This window comes from Branchiostoma floridae, chromosome 2 (assembly GCF_000003815.2).
Source record: "Branchiostoma floridae strain S238N-H82 chromosome 2, Bfl_VNyyK, whole genome shotgun sequence".
NCBI classification, from domain to species: Eukaryota; Metazoa; Chordata; class Leptocardii; order Amphioxiformes; family Branchiostomatidae; genus Branchiostoma; species Branchiostoma floridae.
This window is the reverse complement of record NC_049980.1, coordinates 28,080,921-28,099,893: the sequence shown is the minus strand read 5'-3', so window position 1 is coordinate 28,099,893 and position 18,973 is coordinate 28,080,921. Positions and strand designations below refer to the sequence as shown.

The following is an 18,973-nucleotide window of genomic DNA, read 5'->3' as shown; positions in this document are numbered from 1 at the left end:
ACAGTTCCTTTACAAAATATTCGACTCTGGAAATAATTACAACAGAAAACTAGAGGAAACAGAGCAAGAGTACGCCATACTTCAAACATAAAATACTGCTTAAGACACCGCAGTTTGTTACGAACTTTTTAAAAGTTCCCGACGTCTCAACTTTGCGAGGAACGTATTTAAGACGTTCTCCCTCCTTAAAGGAGTCTTAACGATCGTCCCCTTCCACTAGCCACTGACCAGTACCCACAATCCATTGGCCCCTGATCATGACCAGAGCGCTTGCGTGGCCCGGGGGGACCCACGTGGTTTGTTATGCAAATACACCTGGTCCCACTGCCCCCATCATAAAACGTTTCCCCCTCCATTCACCATTGTGGTTTCCGCGACAAAACACGCCAGGGCAAACATCCTCTAACTAGATGAGAAAAAGAGTGGACTCCAACTTTGCTACCATTTCTCCATCATTCACATCCGACTTTATTGCATAACGACTGGCATGTGACATAAAACCACGTGGCGTAAAGAAAAATACAGACCAGCAATATCAAAGTACACATTGCCGTAGGTCTTGATATCAAAGTGCAGGATATCAACAAGATTTGAAAGTATCATTTACAATTAGCTTTCTGCTCCTTGGAATATTGATATGCGACTGTTATGAGAGTTTCTGATGTACCAATCTAGTCACTCTTCTCGGTAACTCTTTCATACCCGTTCTCCTGCCCCACCGCCCGAAAGGTGTATCATTACCGTATATGAACTGTCAGGAGGAATGTAAACATATGTAATTATTACAATTAAACCGGAGGCAGCCGAAAGGAACGGCCAGGCGCTCCGGTAGTTTGTCGCGGTTGACAGAACAAGACTTGTTGTCTATCGGGGTCGTTACGTCGAAGAAGGTTAGACATTCAAGAAATAAGATATGCTAAAAAAGCAGTTAATCAAGTAACTGGATATGATTTTGTAAAATTCTTACAAGATCTTTGGGAAGCTTTTTTTCCCCAAATCATGCTTTTTGGCATATCGGGTATGTTACTTGTTAAAGATGCGCAATCCGAACTGTCCAGTTAGTGTCAAGCAGATGTTGTGATGGCTTTTCTAACAGACAGGGTCTTTCGACGACACAGTCAGAAAATGTTGCAATCTTCCAATAATATCATATCAACATCTGCTTGGATATCACTGTCCGATACCTGTTATGGAGATGTTGGGAGATAGGATCGGAACTTTCTTTGTCTGGTCCAGTTTTGAACAGACGGATCTGACTCGCAACAAGTTGAAGAATGTCGATATCATGTCAATACGTCAATATCTCCTTTCTTGACGTTTCTTGGTCTGGCAAGGAAACTATTTTCGTGCCTTGGAAGTTGGAATATCTTATTTTGACCACGGAGTTTTCAAACTAAACCTCCTCGCTATAACCTAGTTGTTTTCTTAGGGTAATGGCAAAACTTTCGGAATCTTTCATTTACAGTCTACATGTACGTATACTTTCATTTTATATTTTTATTCCTTAAGATTTTGCATGATGCATATTGAGTCTAACAATATAAAGAAACCTCTTACCAACGTTGTAACTTCGAAGAGAAAGATGAGCCTGAAAATTCCACAGTCGAACAATCTAAGATTCCGTGTCATATTTACAACCGTGGAAGAATAATCTGCGGTACAATTTCCCAGATAAAAACACTTGGTGAGAAGATTTTATTCCGACGCCCGCGGGTACAAACTTGTTCCCCCTATCTAGGTCAATGTAGGGTGTCTCCGCTCAGTATCATGATTCCGCGACGTTATAAATTCCCAGTCACAATGGATGTTTTATTGCAAATTCATGCCCATGGGGATAATTGACAAGTGAACAATGATTAAATACATAAAATGATTGAATGTGGTCTAAATACAGGTAGATAATCTAAAATCTAACATACAAATATAATATACGGCACAGAATGGGGTACTAAACCTACGTGCGTTACTATTGCGCGGGTTTGACTTCTTCTTTGAAGACAGTTGAAAATAGTAACGTCCCATATATACTATATACTATATAATAGGTTAATTAAATGATACTAGTAGGAAGAGTATATTTTGTGTGTTTTTTAACAATGAAAAGCTTGGTGTGATTTCGGACACTCTTTCGAATAGTCTGTGTCTTTCGGCATCGAATCGGGGACATTCACAATGGATGTAGGCGCGCTCCTGTGCTGATATCAGAGCCATAAACACATGCATCAATCCCTGCGGCTTTCAGCACGGCAGACGACTTGTCGATGGGTCTGACCGGAACGATGTTTAGTTTGTATTTTTATCTAATGGTTGAGTTGGATAGTAACAGGCAAATAAATCAACATGTAACATCGTCTCTCATAATTCCTCAGAGTACCATAATACCGCCACATGAAAACAATACTTGAATGTAAAGTGATTTAAAGGCGTTTGCCAATAAAACGTCAGTGGTCTTTTAGTTTTATTCACTTAAGATATTTAGGTGTTCAGAACAATCTTGAGAAGGACTCTGTAACATTTTTTTGGACGCGACGGTGTTATAGCACCCGGTGGAATTATGAGAGCTGATGTTATAGCTTCTGAAAGTGTTGAAGCTAAAGCGAAACGGATGTTAACAAAACAGGACAAAAATATAATTAGACCAAAACACTAAAGAGAGAAAATCTCAAATATATAGTTCTTACTCTTCAGTCACCTGGAGAAAGTTTTACTCCTGCTAATCAAATTTGACAAATTTGGACGTATAATTTCTATAAAAATGTGATACTTATATTTAGCGACGAAATGTTACAATTAGAAACTTGCGAAAGCGACGAATGCTTTAAGAAAGGCGGCAAGTATAAAATCACATACAGTGAAACAGATGATTCGGCAGAGGGGGTATCTTATGCATCTTGTTAAAAATACTTTTCTACTCTCCCGGATTAAAAAGGGGGCTGAATCGTGTTTGTTCCAATTCTCAAACAGTTAAAGTGCGATGACCTTGTGCCACAATACCTGGTCGTTTATTTAGTTCCCCGAGCCGTCATGCCTGCACCGATAGTCCAGAGAAATGTGAATTACATGAGACATTAAGGGCCATGATACACATTTAGTTCTGGCAACAGCGGAATGGGCTCTTTCAATATCTGATAAGCTCAAGTGATTTATTGGGAGTCAGAGAACTAACGTTAAATGCTGCTGAGATTGCGTGATATTCTCCCTCAGCTCGCACGATGTTTTTAGATGATGTGATTTTTGGTAAGCCTAGCTTGGGAGATCGCACCTTGCTGCGCGAACGTGCAGGTGAGGGAAACTTCTGTGCGTGTTTGATATCAGAAGTTCGCACAGTTGCAGGGTGGGTTTGACGTGTGTAGTGATGTCATAGCGGAGTGAAATGGTACTGCACCTACTGATGGAGCGGCCTTCAGCATCGCACGAAATACATTTTATACTGGAGCTTTCCACACCTGGCACTATCACAGCGTTCTCAGTGTGTTCTCTCTTCGACCTAAATTTGACAGATCGCTCAACGAATTGTGTAGAATAAGAATGATTTTGCACTTTGTGTTTTATTGTCTTTTCAGTCACACGTTTATACTAGTACATCATGTCAGTAATATTCAAATAAAAAACAATGAACAGGGACTACATTATTATTACTGGTTGGATCCAAATTTTATATTACAATATATCAAACTTGATCACTAAAATACAAATGAACACATATTCCTTTCCCACATTATACAAGATATTTTTCTTGAGAGCGCGTAAAGTATTCAAACCTCATGCGACTAGAAAGTGGCGGTCCCTCAGGCTAATGATAACACATGCATACAGACATACAGAACTGGTCATCGCATTATCTATTTGGTCATACCGATATGCCCATGATGCGTTAATTTTTTTAAATCATCAAAGATCAGCCTTCATTTAAGCTTGAAAAAGTTCTATCCACCCATTAATTTGATATGTTTAATCTAAATCTATTAAGTTTATATCAACTCAATATCATTTCCCCGCACCTATGTCTATTGATTATTCAAATCTTCTCGGATATGGTTAGTGTTTTTGTCAATTAAGATCAGCCTCCATTCAAGTTTGAAAAACTATATGCACTCACTTTGATCTAGATAAAAATTTACTCCAATAAAGCCACATGTTATGCACCATTCAGTCATTTGCACCTGTACAAAGCTATCCAGAGTTGATCCTGATCTATATGAAGTTTAGATCAACTCAATATCATTTCCCCGCACCTATGTCTATTGATTATTCAAATCCCCTGGGATATGGTGAGTCTTTTTTTAAAAAATTAGATATCGGTCTCATTCTAGCTCAAAAATTTCTGCGCATCCCATATTTTTATTTGTTTAAACTACATCAATCTAGATCTATGAAGGTTAGATTAACTCAATACCATTTCCCCGCACCTACGCATCTTTCGATTACGATACATGCATTCAAAACCCCTGGGACAAAATGCAAGAGATAGAGACAGGGGTACCCCCCCCCCCCGCCTCAGGCCGGTATTAGCACATACCGTGCTGACCATAGCGAGATGCCACAGATATCATCTCAGATAGGAACTCTCTGTGGAATGAAGGCGTGTTTTGTTCGTTTGTCAAGTCATTCAAATTAATCAAATATTCATTGCTATGTGGAAAATAATACCAAGTCACATAATCTATATTCCTCGTTCGTTTTGAAAAACTGACTATAGCTAAACCCCATACAGTCCTGCATTTCGAACATTACAGAAGCGATGAAGAACCAGATACTCGACATGTGTATATTTGGTCTTTGTTGTGACCTGTACTTAACTCGGTTGGGTAAGATTCATGATAAAATCAATTAAGAAAAGTGAACCCGAAGTATATTCACTAGTTGCGGTACCATATAGCGATAAATGATTTGGCCTTCCCATCGCCGTGGTTCATGAGACCGTCTGGCCGTATCTGGCCCCGTTTTACTTCCCCTGGACAAGTGCAGGGTACTCTCCGCACAGTGTAGAAGATAACACATCAGATGTAGGGAATATTGTCATTCACATACAACATGGGCATACAAGCGATCAGAAGGGATCCAAGGACCTCCAAGCAGAGGTTGATGGGGCAAAAACGTGACCTTTTCCTCATATGTCGTGTTTTTCTGTCAGCCATCTGACGACGATCGCTGTGAGACCGTTGAGCGACCGTTGAGCGACCGTTGAGCGCCCACGCACAAGTACCTGTGTGACCTTTGACATAATTGGAATATGATTCACGCTATAAAAGTACCATCAAAACACAGCATAACTCAGAAAACGTGAAAGAATTCGTTCTTGGTCTCCGCTCCGAAATTCGGTGAGTGATCTGTCAAATTTTAGCTGGGTAGGAAGTCGGGTGTCAGAGAGGTTATAGCGAATAAAAGGAATAAGCAAGCTTAAGCTGCTAGAGGGCCCAAACTTTTGTCACGCCCTTCAGACCACAAGAGCCATCTACAAACGAAAATAGCATAGCTTGTCCAGAACACGAAATCAAAACCGGAAGTTCGTCTGCAGCTTAGTAGACAGTCGCTAGGGCCCATAATCTAATCGTTTCTTCCATATGCCGACCTCTTCCAATACAACAAATATTTCTCGAGGTATGCTGTGAACAGACAGGCAGCATAGACAGCACAGACAGACAGACAGATAAACAGACAGACAGACAGAAAGACAGACAGGAAGACTAACAGACGGATCCAAAAAGATCATCTTCTTGGCCAAGGTATACATAATTTACTTACTACTTACTACTAGTAATGAATGTTTCTTCAAACATCAAATTTGACAACACAGGCTCCACACATACACAGCTGTAATTGCACAGCGCCGTGGCTCCAAGCCAAGTTTTCACATCCGATATGCAAATGAGCCTGCCCGTCTCCCGTGTGAGTGTCAGACATTATTAAGAGTTTGATATTACAGCGTCCTGCATGGCGCGAGACGGCACCAGTCCCTTTAATATTGACCTGTCCATACATAATGGAGAGAACAGAGGAGCGCAGACACGCGCGGCGCTCCCACTACCCTTATTGCAAATGAAAGTTTTATAATCCGGCAGGTCGGGTGGTAATGATACTGCGCGCTATTGATACTGGCTTAATGAGTGCGGCACGTCTCGGTCTCTCCGGTTTATAAAGGTGTTGATTAAAAAGGTGCGGCCGGTCCTATTGTGGAGGCGGGATGGGGAAACTCGATACCAAATTGGTATGAAATATTGAACAATCCTCTCGGGACAGCAGAGTCCATTGGATCGGGTACTTGCCGTGCTTGGATGTTCCTTATTTGGGAAGGATGGTTATAAATTATAGCGTGGAGATGGGGAGGGAAAAGACGGGGTGATCGCTTTCTCATAACTTCATTGTTGAGCTCTTGCTCGGATAGTATCTTTCCGATGCGCCTTCCAAATGTAATTTCGCGCAGGAAATTGGCCCGGTCGGGTTGAGGGCCTCGTCACGATATTATCTCCTGTCCAATTTTCTGATATCTTTGTCCATGATAGGGAATTAGTGCTTGATTGTGCTGGCTTTGTAGCGCGGACAAACCGTGTGTGCGATTCGGACCCTCGCCGACATTAGCGAAATTGGCCCGCTTCTGGAGGACACAGATAAACGACCAGATACACTAACGAACGAAAGAGTGGGGGTCCCTTGATGTTCTGCATCCGAACTTCCAAGACGGACAGGCTTTGCGCGGTCCCGACGTCCGAGACTGAGATGTAGGAATATAAACGACTTGGTGGATAGCGGCAAGCAGCTCGGGACACGATGAAAGATTCGTTTGCAGCAGATTCGAGGCTGTGCCCGGTTAGGTCTTCATTACACCCATACTCAGCTAGTGCGGGGACCTTGCTACGACCAAGGAGGGTACTGACAATAACGTTTTTACTACAACTGACCGATTTGATAGAGTGCTCAACGAATTTTCAACATTATGAGAAGAACGCTTTGTTAATTTTTCTGTCTTTTTCAGTCATACTTTAACGGTTTGCATGAAATTGTAATTATGAAATAAAAAATGACAAGTCAGTGAAGGTTAGACATCCATTTCCAACAAGAGTTCTCCAGTGTCACTGACAAAAGACACCGTATGGCTGTCTGAAACGTCTGTGATCGTTTCCAAAATCATATCCAGTTGTTTGAGGAACTGTTTTTTGGCAAATCAAATTTAGGTCGCAGGTAGGTCGCAGCGTGATCGCCGTCTGGTGGAAGAACTGGCCTGTAGGTCTTCATTAGCGCGCTGCGGTGGCGCTGTGCCGGGAGAGGGAGACGGATCGCCCGGGCACGGAGATGCGCAGATAATTGCCATGACGTATGGTTCATTTGATACGACTTGGTGTTTACAAAACTTGCCGGTGGCCCGTCCGAGACATGAAATGCTGTTGCGTCTGCCGGGTGAAAGCGTCTTTGATCTGAGAACTAGTCCGCGAAAACCCGATTCACTCTCAAGAGAAAGGACCAAGGTCCGCTTATCCGAGAAGGGAATTTGTGGTTCGAATCAGTCAGATATGTTCAACTGTCGACAAATGTATTCCTTTTTACTCAATGTCTTTTTCCTTAACAGGGCTGTTATCTAGCACCGGTGGAAGTGAAGATAAAATGTTGCAATGGATGTCCACATGAATGTCGAGAGTATTTATAATTAGTTGAACGCATTTAGTATCAGAAAATTTGAAGATAAGCGGGACAAGTCAGGGATGACACCAACTTTCCTCGACATAGCCGGATAGAAATGAAAAATTTGATCACCACTCTGCTACAAGCCTTGCGCATGCCTATAGATATTATAACTGACGAACTGAACAGCACCTATACATTGATATCTAACGATAGTTTCATTTTGTATCTGTTAACTGAATCTTTTCAACAAGTCATGTTCTGACCTGTTCTAAGCCTTGTGTGGCAATATTTTGCAGTAAAGGTCTAGAACTGATGTTCAATCCGCAATGACATACTGTAATGGCAACTGTTGTTCCTTCTGCTGTATTAGTCAAAAATTGACATCAATACGGCATGTGTGCCTAGGTGCGGCCTCATGGGTCAATCGTCACGCGTTCGGCACGCAGGGGATTGTGGGTGGTACAATCCCAGAGTGAGTTAGATACATCCCCTCTACCGTATGAGATACGATCGGCCTCTTCCTGAGGATAACGGCGCTTCCTATCAACCCGATCATGGAAGGACGCCAGTTAGCAACGGAAGGCCACTACTCACGGCCTGGGTACAGTCCTCAGATTCATATTCATCCTTTCTCCATGTCAAAACCCTGCCGACCGAACTTGGCGGCTGACCAAAATGTGAAATAAGAGATAGACAACAATGAGAGATAGATACTTTATTGCGCAACAATTGCATTAGTGACACTGTATGGCAATGTATAGATAACAGAAGGTACAGTCTAGTAATACACATACACGTTTTGTTTCAGTTATTACAATAGTTAATACTAGTGGACTATATCGAGTGGAAACTACGATAGGTAATAAAGGGAATTATTATATACATCGAATTGAGTATTTCTATGCTACTTTGAGCCATAACATTTGTTAAAATCATGTAGGAATGGTACAGTTTCTCTTGTGTTTGGCGTGATAAATGTAAATTCAAGAACAATCCAACAAGGATCGATACACTTTGAATGAGAGGAAAAATATTACGAAGAACACAAACAAACAAACGAACACCAAACATTACTGGTTCTATCCAGTCAAACTACGTATGAAACTTACAAGTACTCTTCCCAGTACTTCGACCAATTCAATTTATTGTGGCTTTTGGAATCAATGGTACAGTTGGCTATAACGTAAGCGTTTTCCCATGGGATGAACGTAACTATTGACCAGTGCTGCAAATTGCGATTCCTCGCTGAATGCTTGTCTAAAGTTCGCTGGGCCTTGTCGCCAGGAAAAAAAAACTCAACTAAGAAACAGAACTCTCTCCTTGAAGGTCAAGTAGAACTTCCTCCTGCGTGTTTGATTCGCCGCGACAAGGCAGCTCTTCAGAAGCGCTATCTGTCTTCCGTGGCCGATCTGTTGTTTATAAAACAGCCATTTTCGCACTTCAGCCAAGTATGGCCCGGAGCCATCTCTTCAGAACGGGAAGTTCCGTCTTCCTAAATTACAGGACTTATAATTCTAAATCACATATTATCTTCTTATGTTGTGCGCCACCATCTATACACGCCCGACCTAGCTCCGGGGGAAGATTCATGGAGGAGATAACGCGGGCTACTAAAACTAAAAGGCCGGATCGGTCGATTTGGGGCGCCTACTTCAATAACCAAGGCGCGCAGGGCGCAGATGCAAGGGAGCTGTTAAGGCTGGGGAAGTAATATTTAGCGAAATCTTAGATGGAAGCCGGGAAGACAAACTTTTCTCTCGGAGTTAACTTGAGAGGATGGATCGGCTACGCTGTTCATTCCCCAACAATGTGTAGGCTCAGCTAAGGACAAGAATGGACGGTCAATTAGTCATTGCGGTACGTCCGGTGCTGAACGGAGTCGACATACTTAGAGAGATTAAAACATGGGAAAAATCTAAAGGATAGCACAACGCAAGGCACTAAAGGTAGCGATGTGAGGGTCTTCTGTGTGTCAGATCTTACGGACAGTACAGTCCTTTAGTCGTCACACTGCGCCGGAGAGTCCCGTGCTGGTTCTCATGAGTTTTCGGAAAACAATGAAAGGGAAAAATAAAGTTCTGGCATATTCTTTGTCTGTGCTTGGATCGCGACTATGCTGTTTGCAAATTACAAACACAAGAAAATTTACTACTAAAACATCCACAGATATCATCGTAAGCTACGGCGCAGTCACCCAAACTTCTTCATCGAAGGAGCGCCATCGAAGACGAGTTCTGTCTAAAATAGTTAAAAATTGTCGAATGACGCTCTCCCCGCTCCAAAATTGCTTAGACAAATCTACGCTAGGGTTTTGGTTGAAATTGCTTTGAAATGTTGCAAGAAAGAAAAATACAACCATCGTTGGCTTCCTACATTCGAATTTCGATTCAAATTAAGCTCTCTTTCTAACGTGACCTCTTTTGATAACTCCCCGTCGAGTGGTCTGTATAACATCTTTATTCATCTGCATGTGGGCGAAGAGCGGCAGTCATTAACCTTAACTGTGTAATACTGTAAGAGATGTTCCCAAATCCTGGCGATGTCTTTCCATGAGATAAGGGCAGGGACTAAGCGACTGGGGATGTCCACGCGGTGATTGGTTAATGACCCCGGGCATGGGATCGGCCACAGACCTGCCATTAAGAGCGGGAACGGTTAGACTTGATCAAGACAAGTTGACGAGCGCGCCAAGCGTCCCCGTGTACCAACTGTTACACCAACTCACCGTCCTTGGAAGACAAGAGTTGGAAGGTCTCCGTGAACTAGAGTTTGTTTACTAAAGGGTTAATAAGTGGCCTGCCCTGGGGTGTATATGGTCATTTGCTATAATCACCGAATAAAACCGACGGGTGAGCGAAGGGTTTGACTAGCATTAAATGTATCCATTAACCGCTAAGAAAAGTACTAGCATATGTGGGATATTTAGGTGCAAAAGCACAAACAGACAAAATGAATACCTCCCCCTGAATTAGTAAACTCTTCCATTGACCTCATGACCTGTCATGACCTGTTAAGTCTAAGCTGTCAGTTCCGTACGTCTGACTTCTGGGGTGACGCCATCTTCCCAGTCACCTCCTGCCACTCTACAGACAGTGTATCAAAGTAAATGCGGACACTCATGTCATGCACATGTAAAAAAAACAACAACAAATAACTACGGAATCTCACACCTCTGTGAAACGTTTCGATTTTTTTGTAAATTTCTTGTTTTACTACTAAAAGTTTGTCCTACCTCCGTGTATGTTCATCTTCAATAATTTCTGAGACTCTCTGAGTGAAACTCTGAACTCGGCCTAGTTCCACCCCATGTCACATCCCTGGTACCTTTAACCCAACTTGCAGTAAGTGTCCCCGATGCGCCTATCTTTCACAAACAAATTACGGAACTGCGGACACACACAAGTACAACAAATATATCAACTTATCCCAATGTCTCCGTTTTCAAGGAGATAAAAAGCCCACCCTACACAAAGGCAATAAGAGTTCCTTTTTACAACGCATAAAGTATTTCTTCTGCCGAAGTTTCGGTAACTCTTCAGCTACCTTCCTCAGACATAGCGAGAGACTTCTCCTTCCTCGTCTGTGTATGAGGAATGGACTGCCAATGTCATTTTAGGCCAAATTCTGATTGCTACTACCTATTTGTGTGCATGTTGTAATGGTAAACCGAGCTAGGTAGGCATTTTTTTTCAGGAGCAACATTTTTCGTTGATGATCATAGTCACATGTCCGAAGGTAAAGACAACCGTAAAATTGCCACTGTATCTTTGGAAATTAGCACTGATTTTTAGCTGTTAATGATTTAGCAGTTAATAAAAGCAACCTTTGCAGTATTTTTCAATCATTCAAGTATTGTAAGACAATTATTTGACTAAAGCGTGTAGCACAAAAAATTAACCGAAGGACAGCACGGAAAAGAATGCTACAGGTTCCAGAGGTTGTAGATGAAGAGTTAAAAGCGTGTTTTTCCTCCTATGAGAGTAACTGTGGCGTGGTCTACCTCTTATGACGATTCAAGAGTTCTTAACTTTGAACTGAACAAATCTTCTCTCCTTTCGTTGTTTCATGATGCATTTATGTGACCTGTATGCATGTGTCATATAGAAACTGAGCTAGATTTTCGGTTGCCAACACACCTGTCCAACGGTAGACATCTTTAGCCTAACCACCACCACTCTTTCAGAACCAGTTTGAACTTCGGAAGCAACAATGTAATATCCGAAGAAGTTCCACCATATACCTGCATGTGTTATAAATAATCCGATGTAGTTGCGGAGATAGGCGGCAACCACCACCACTATTTTAGAACCAGTTTGAAGTTTAGGAGCAACAACAAAATTTCTGAAGAAGTTCCTATGTATGAAGAAGTTTCTATGCATGTGTTATAAATAATCCGATGTAGTTGTGGATGGAGATAGGCGTTGAGGAGTAATGGCGTACCCACCAGCCCCGGCGATGATTCGGCGTCTCCTGTAATCGGAACCGCAAACTGCGCGCCACTGTCCACTTCTCTTATCTCAGCATCGTCTACTCCTCAACGAGGCCCCGGAGAAAACTTTGCCGTGGCCTCCCTTTGAAGAGGTGGAATATGTCGGACAGATAGACGCGAGCCGAGACATTTAGTATAACAAGATAGCCGGCCTGCTGCACTTCGTGTCATCCCTGTAAACTGGCCCGCGAGGTGCGATTTGTGGACGGACATTACGGACCAGGTAACCTTGAGTAAAGTTCAATGCAGTCGGCTCAGGCGGGACGCAGGGTTTGGTAATGGTCAGTAAAAATGGAGAAACAAACATTAACACCTTATTCATTTAAGGTGTTGCGTTTGGGGGGGATTTTTAAACAGAGATAAAGTTTAATGAAGTCGGTTCAAGCGGGATGGAGGGATCGGCAATGGTCAGTAAAATGGGGAAACAAAACATTAACACCTTATTCGGTAAGAATAATTTAAGGTTTCGTATTTTAGGGGGATCTTCTAGCTTCAATAAAGTTCAATGAAGTAGGTTCGAATTCAAGCGGGTAAAGAGTTTGGTAACGGCCAGTGGAATGTCTGGTAAAATGCAGGAACAAACGTTAACGCCTTATTCGCTTGGAATCGCGTTTAAGGTCTCGCGTTTGAACGGTTTTGGGGATCTTTTAACTTAAATAAAGTTCAGTGAAGTCGGCACTAACGGGCACTCGGAGATTTGAGCAATGGTCGGCAGAAAGTATCCGCAAAACTGAGGTGACATTAACACCGCGTTCTGTTAACGACCTGATTTTCTGGAGTCCGCTAACTTAAATAGAGTTGAACTAAGTCGTCACAAATGGGGTAAATATTTCGGAGGTGGTCTACAGAAATGTACAGAGAAAAGGATGAACGTTTACATCACCGTTCAGTAGAACCCATTGAATGGTTTACCTGTTGAGCAAACAGGTGAAGGCCGCACAGACTGTGAAGATCTCCGCAACGGTCAGCAAAGTGTTTTTTTAATGTTGTAGGGACATCAACATTATACACTCTTTCCACCGTTGAGTGACCAAAAGATCATTAGAAGTTTAAATGAATTGCATCGATGAAGAAGGGTTTTGTAAGTTTTGTGTGATTTTTATTTTATTTTTTTATTTAAAACAAAAAAAAGGACTTCGGGGGGGGGGGGTATAGTCTAGAAACTATGTGTGTTTGTGTGATTTCTGTTGTCAGCATAACTCAAGAACCTCTTGATGGGTTGTGATGATAGCTAGTAGGTGGGTAGGTGTTGGCGATCCTGGCCTTCATGAAAGCTCCTTGGCAAGATCAAGGTCAAGGTCAATTTGGAACCTTGGTACTGCAGCAGAACTTTTTTTGTATCTTTTGATCCGGACATGATATGTTCTTGAATTTTTTGTTGTTGCGGATAGCTTGTACTTAAAGGAAAAAGTGGTGTATGTTTACCCACATGCTGGGTGTTAGCACGCTGGTATTTTGGCAGTTAGACATCAATTAAATTGAGCATCTCCATCTCTTCATAGTTTTCCTTTCCTGCGGGAAGAAAGCTCTTAACAGCCAGCCGTTCCGCAGAAAACGGGCCACTTTTAGCCAGTTCCTGTAACAAACGAACAAGCTTTCACGCTGCACAAAGGAGATTCTTCTTACATCTCGAGCGCCATCGATTGCAGAGGACTTAATGTTGTGCTGATGAAAACGAACACAGCTAGTTAAGCGTGGAAGGCGCGATCTTCTCTCCGGGCTGTGTAATTGCTCGATGATTCGGACAATGTCGGAGTGCATCAGCGTCCTTAATGCGGCCGGGAGAGGGATCGACAGACGCTGCGTTAGATGGGGGCATCGATTCTATACACATGTGCAGACAAAGAGGAAAAGTGGCCAACTTTTTTTTTCATGGTTCTCCTGACTTTAACCTGAGTGTGCTGCGTGTCGCTTTTCCGTAATAAGTTTTGCAAGTTGTTTTGATTTCCTTAAAGTCGTAGAAAAAGATATGTTGCCTAAAACGAACACAAACCTTTAACATGTGTTCCTTAAAACATATTGTGATCCATTGGCCGTCTTGGTGTGCACATGGCGTCTCATTTATGCCGAATATATTTACGAAGGATGTGTCTATACGTATATACTGGGAATGCATGGGTAGGGTCTGTTTGGTTTTAGTGAGTGTCATAAACACACATTGTATAATTCGCCACGATTCTGAATGCAGAATGGGGTTTTGCAGAAAGTCAACTGATTATGTATTCATTGATATACAATCTATTGGAAAATGACACTCCCTTCTTGACTTATGCACCCCTTAAGGAGGTTATGATGCAACTTAACAGAACGATTTCTTGTCCCCCTTGAAAGTCTCCCCCATCCTCCACCCCTCCCCTCCCCTCCGTAACACAAACGGATCCCCCGTGCACCTGAGCCGACCTGTCCTGTTGTTCCCAGCGGAAAACAAACGGTGTACCCTTTACAAGCCGGCCGCTGCTCCTACATACAGCCTTAATCTCTCAACAAAGCCGCCGTCACCGCGATATAGCGTGACGGGGTCCCGTTTCAGGGGGACAAAGCCGCCGCCGGCCGACATTGTGTGATTTCGATTCAAATTTCCTGTTCGTAACATAACTGTCGTATAAACACACAAAGTGGGCGGTCACACCTGCGCTCCAAGCAGATGTAGTGGGGGATTTTCTGAGTAACGAAACTGTCGTATAGATACACAAAGTGGGCGGTAACACCTGGGCTCCAAGCAGATGTAACCTGAGTATTTTCTATTCTTTTGTTCATACCAAAACTGTCGTAAAACACACGAGTTATTTTCTGGTATTTTTTACGTACTAAACTTGTCGTAGAAACATACAGTACAAAGAGGGTGGCTACACCTGAGCTCCAAGCAGATGTAGCGGGGTATTTTCTGCTGTTTTGTACTTACCGGACGGATTCACGGTATAAACACACAAAGTGGGCGGTCACACCTACGCTCCAAGCAGAGGTAGCGGGGTATTTTCTGCTGTTTCGAAACTTTGGATGTATGTGTTTTACGTGATTTCAAGAGTTACTCTGTGAAGGATTATTCTATTAATTCACTCATACGTGACTGAAGGACATCGTCAACGATAAATGTAGCTTAAATTTCGACAAGACATTACAAAGTACAAGTAGGACCTATTAAACAATGTGTTGCCGCCTTTCTCGAGGTAGCCTAGAGAATCACAAATAACTGATTGGAGTAGGTATGACTTCTAACTCTTGTGACGACGAAGATCTGGAGAAAGAGTGACGGGTGCCATTCGAAACGCACGGAAGTAATTCTCCGATTTCTATCCAGTTGTAGTGATTAAATTCTCTTTGAAAACTTAAGTGATCATGAATATTTCTTCTCCCAAAAAAGTCAAAATTTGTGAAGTATCATACAGGCTTACTGAGTCATACTTTGGGGGCATTTCTGCGGAGTTAATCCCCTGTAGGTACAGCCGGGTAACATATCTGCTCCAGATACTCGGACATACAAACTCTATCCATATCAGGTGGTCCTGTCTGCGATAAGACAGGAACAGAAGCGTCCTCATGCGACAGTTAAGTGACAAGCTGCAGCAGTCCCGCATAAAGGTAGAATGTTTTGTCGTTTACCGTGATGAGCAAAATCTGCCAAAATAAGCAGATTACCAAAGGAGAAGGTGAATGTACTTAGCTGTATCTGGGTATGCTCTTAAAATTGTTACATCTGTTTATTCGAAAGGAAACTTTCAAGATTACTAAGTTGCACTAGATAGCTTGGGTACCATCCGATTTCTACCGAGGCTCCTTATACTCGCTATTTTATTAGGGTAGCGAGTACAAGGGGCCCCGGTAGAAATCGAATGGTACTCAGACTATTATTAAGAACAAAAAACAATCAAACACACAACATTTGTTTTTAATTGGTACAATTTTTAATCAATGGAAGCAAACAGAGACCCCGAATTTTGTCAGATTCCGTTTGCACACACAAACACAAGGGTCCCCCATAAATTTCTTTCAAACTCATTGGCGAGCGACATAGTCCTGCCGACAACACTTCGTAACAAGTACTAGTATTGCACAGATCGAGATTCTTAAGTGCATTGATCTGTTAACTACACAAGAAGCCGGTCACGGACAATTCAGTAAATATATTAGACCTACATTTTCGTCTCGTTTCTGTGGCATATGCAATCAAGTTTCGGACATTTATTTTCGCATTGGGGAGGCCTATCTATAATATTCGCGATTGAAACAAGAGGTTAGGCGAACAGACAGAACAAGCATTTCCGCAGTGAATAGGTTCATTACGAAAACAGTGAACGGAAAAACATCGCGAACATTTCGAAAGTATTTCTATATTCTATCCCCATTTTCTACATCTTGTCCAGGTACTTGTCCAGTGGGGGAACTCCTTCGTTCAGACCCTTGCGTTTGCGAGTGTTGGTGACGACGACGCCTGGCATGCTGCCCTCTTCAAAGGGGTCTCCCGGGAGGATTTTCCAGTGGTCGAACACGCACTGCGGGAAGGCCTTGCCTCCCGTCTGGGACCGGAGATCGGCGGTGAAGCCTGCGGAAAAAGATACAAGTCAGTAAGGCCCGAAGCACTTAGCCTCTACCAGGCTCCACAGTTCGCTGGAAAAATAGTAGAAATTGGCCAAATAAGACAGATTAAAACACGCCAGAAGTATTAGATGGCCGAGGAGTACAGTTTGCGACCAGGCCGGCCAACACTAGTACTCCTAGGCCAATTAACTCCAACTTGGCTTTTATTCCTAACTTGGCCAAAGTCCCCTTTTCTCGATCGGCCAGGCGGGAGTCTGGTAGAGACTATGGAGCACTAGGGGGTTGGGTGGTGGGCAATAGTTAGCGCGTGTGCCCAGACCCCATATTGAAAAAAAAAAACAATTGTTGAAAATCAATTCTTCACTCTGGTCAGTTTTGAGCCTACAGGACTGTGGGGTGCGGGGCAGGAATCTACCGTTTGGCGTTAGAACAGGTTAACATTTGTAGGTATGGTTTAAAGTTTGTTTTTGGACAGTAATAATGCAGCACTAATACATACTGTAAATGCGTTGTCCACACATTACGGTCATGGAAGGACTGAAGTATTACCCCAACAGGTTTATTGTGACCTCTTTAGCATATGCTCCGTTTTCTTCCTGGGGTCGGCGAAAAACGGTGTGTTTTGCCTTAAAGTTTATCTCCAATCAGTTCCTTTGGTAGCATTAGATAGTTATCAAAAGCTGGCAGAGGAGTGAAGCCGGCCTAGGAGTGTGTATGCTACTCCGGTGCCCAGCTATACACCTTGGCCAGGTTTGATACTATCATATGGCACCGTTGGATCTGCTTGGGGATTTGGCCTATATACCGGTTACGTTTAACACTTACCGAACGACTCCATAACCGGCAGGTAGGCCTTGACGACGACCTGCGGCGTTCCGATGATCTGATTCTCCTCAGTGACGTGGCCTCTCCGCTTGTTCATGCATGAGTAGATGCCCCCTGTTGAGTCCTGTGGGCACTGCAGGAGACGGCATCATCAAAGTCACACATCAACCAATTGCATTTGCACACACAATTTTGACTGCCGGTCTTGGAGCAGCTACAGGAGTTCCATATAATAAGGGGAAGAGGTGGGAAGAAAGTAGTTACAGGAGTTCCATAAAATAAGGGGAAGAGGTGGGAAAAAAGTACTAGTAGTAGTAGTGAAGAATGGATGGGCCTGGCTTAGCTGAGGCTATGAGAGCGGCAGAGAACATCTAGGTGGAAGGGATGGCTTCTCCATGATGCCCCAACAACTCACGAAGAGGTCAAGGGAAAGGTGAGATTCATAACGTGTTTTTTTTTTTTTTTTGTAGAATGAAAAATAAGTGGTGCAGGTAAAATAAGTGTTGCAGAAACTTACAAGGCCCAGGCAGTCCAAGGGGCGGCAGGCCAGCCTTGTAGTTGTACATGTGTGTCATGCAGATATACATGTATGTACAAGTACAAGTGGCTACCGAGTACATGTATTTAACAAGTATAGAACAGATCCGTTGGGTCATGTCATTGAAACAGTATTGTCCTCAGGTAAGTTTAAAAAAAAAAAAAAAGATAACTAGACCTGCCCTGATGAGCAGTCACAATTATATCTCATCTAGTCCCTAGCCATTATACCTTCTAATGGCATACTTTCTTGGTCGTTCTTCCAATATACATGTATCATATTGAATATAATATTGCATTACTTGAACTGAGTCTGCTAAGATCAACAAGACACCTGCATTTGCCATCCACAAATCGAGACTTGTTGTTAGTGTTCTGTGGTTCAATTCGTTATACACTACCTTCTTGGTAGTCCCCTAGGTAAGCAACATTTAGAAAAAAATTTGCCCACTATTCAACCTCTTTAGCGGTCTCCAGAGGCTGTCATCCACAAAATTAAGCCAGTGTGGCCTTAGGGAAAACATTCAAATACAAATGTATCTAGTAAACTCACAGCAATGTAACAAAAAGTAGCAAACAAATTGCAACAGCAACATGGTAAAACAAGATATTCAAGACAGGACACTTGTAGATTTTTATTTTCTTTATTTAAGCCGTTTCGCAAGTTCTTTCTGAGCTATTTTCAATCTTCCATCCACTCAGTCTCTGTACACCGCCTGCGCAGTCAACTGACTTCTGGACATCCCCCGACCTGAACAAACTCCAAATTGCATAATATTTAGCTTTATATTCCTCCCACCCCCCTCATTACTCCCAGCATAAAAGAGTGAGCCTCGGACTTCAACACGAGCCCAGGCTACCTTCCACACTAGTACTGTGTGTTGCTCCTCTATACAGATGTATTCTCACATACTACATGTTATGTAAAGGGCATTGTGAGCTCTGTGTGTGTGTGTTTGTTTCCTG

General features: G+C 42.7%; 1 protein-coding gene across 1 annotated transcript in view; it reads right to left on the bottom strand.

Moving 5' to 3' along the window:
- Window positions 1-16,001: 16,001 nt before the first annotated feature.
- LOC118410467 (translation elongation factor 2-like) overlaps window positions 16,002-18,973 on the bottom strand; it is a gene marked incomplete in the record, with an annotated part of 15,337 nt that continues 12,365 nt past the window's right edge. The window contains 2 exon segments of the mRNA XM_035812200.1: window positions 16,002-16,649; window positions 17,471-17,603. Coding sequence (XP_035668093.1) covers window positions 16,456-16,649; window positions 17,471-17,603 — 327 coding nt within the window.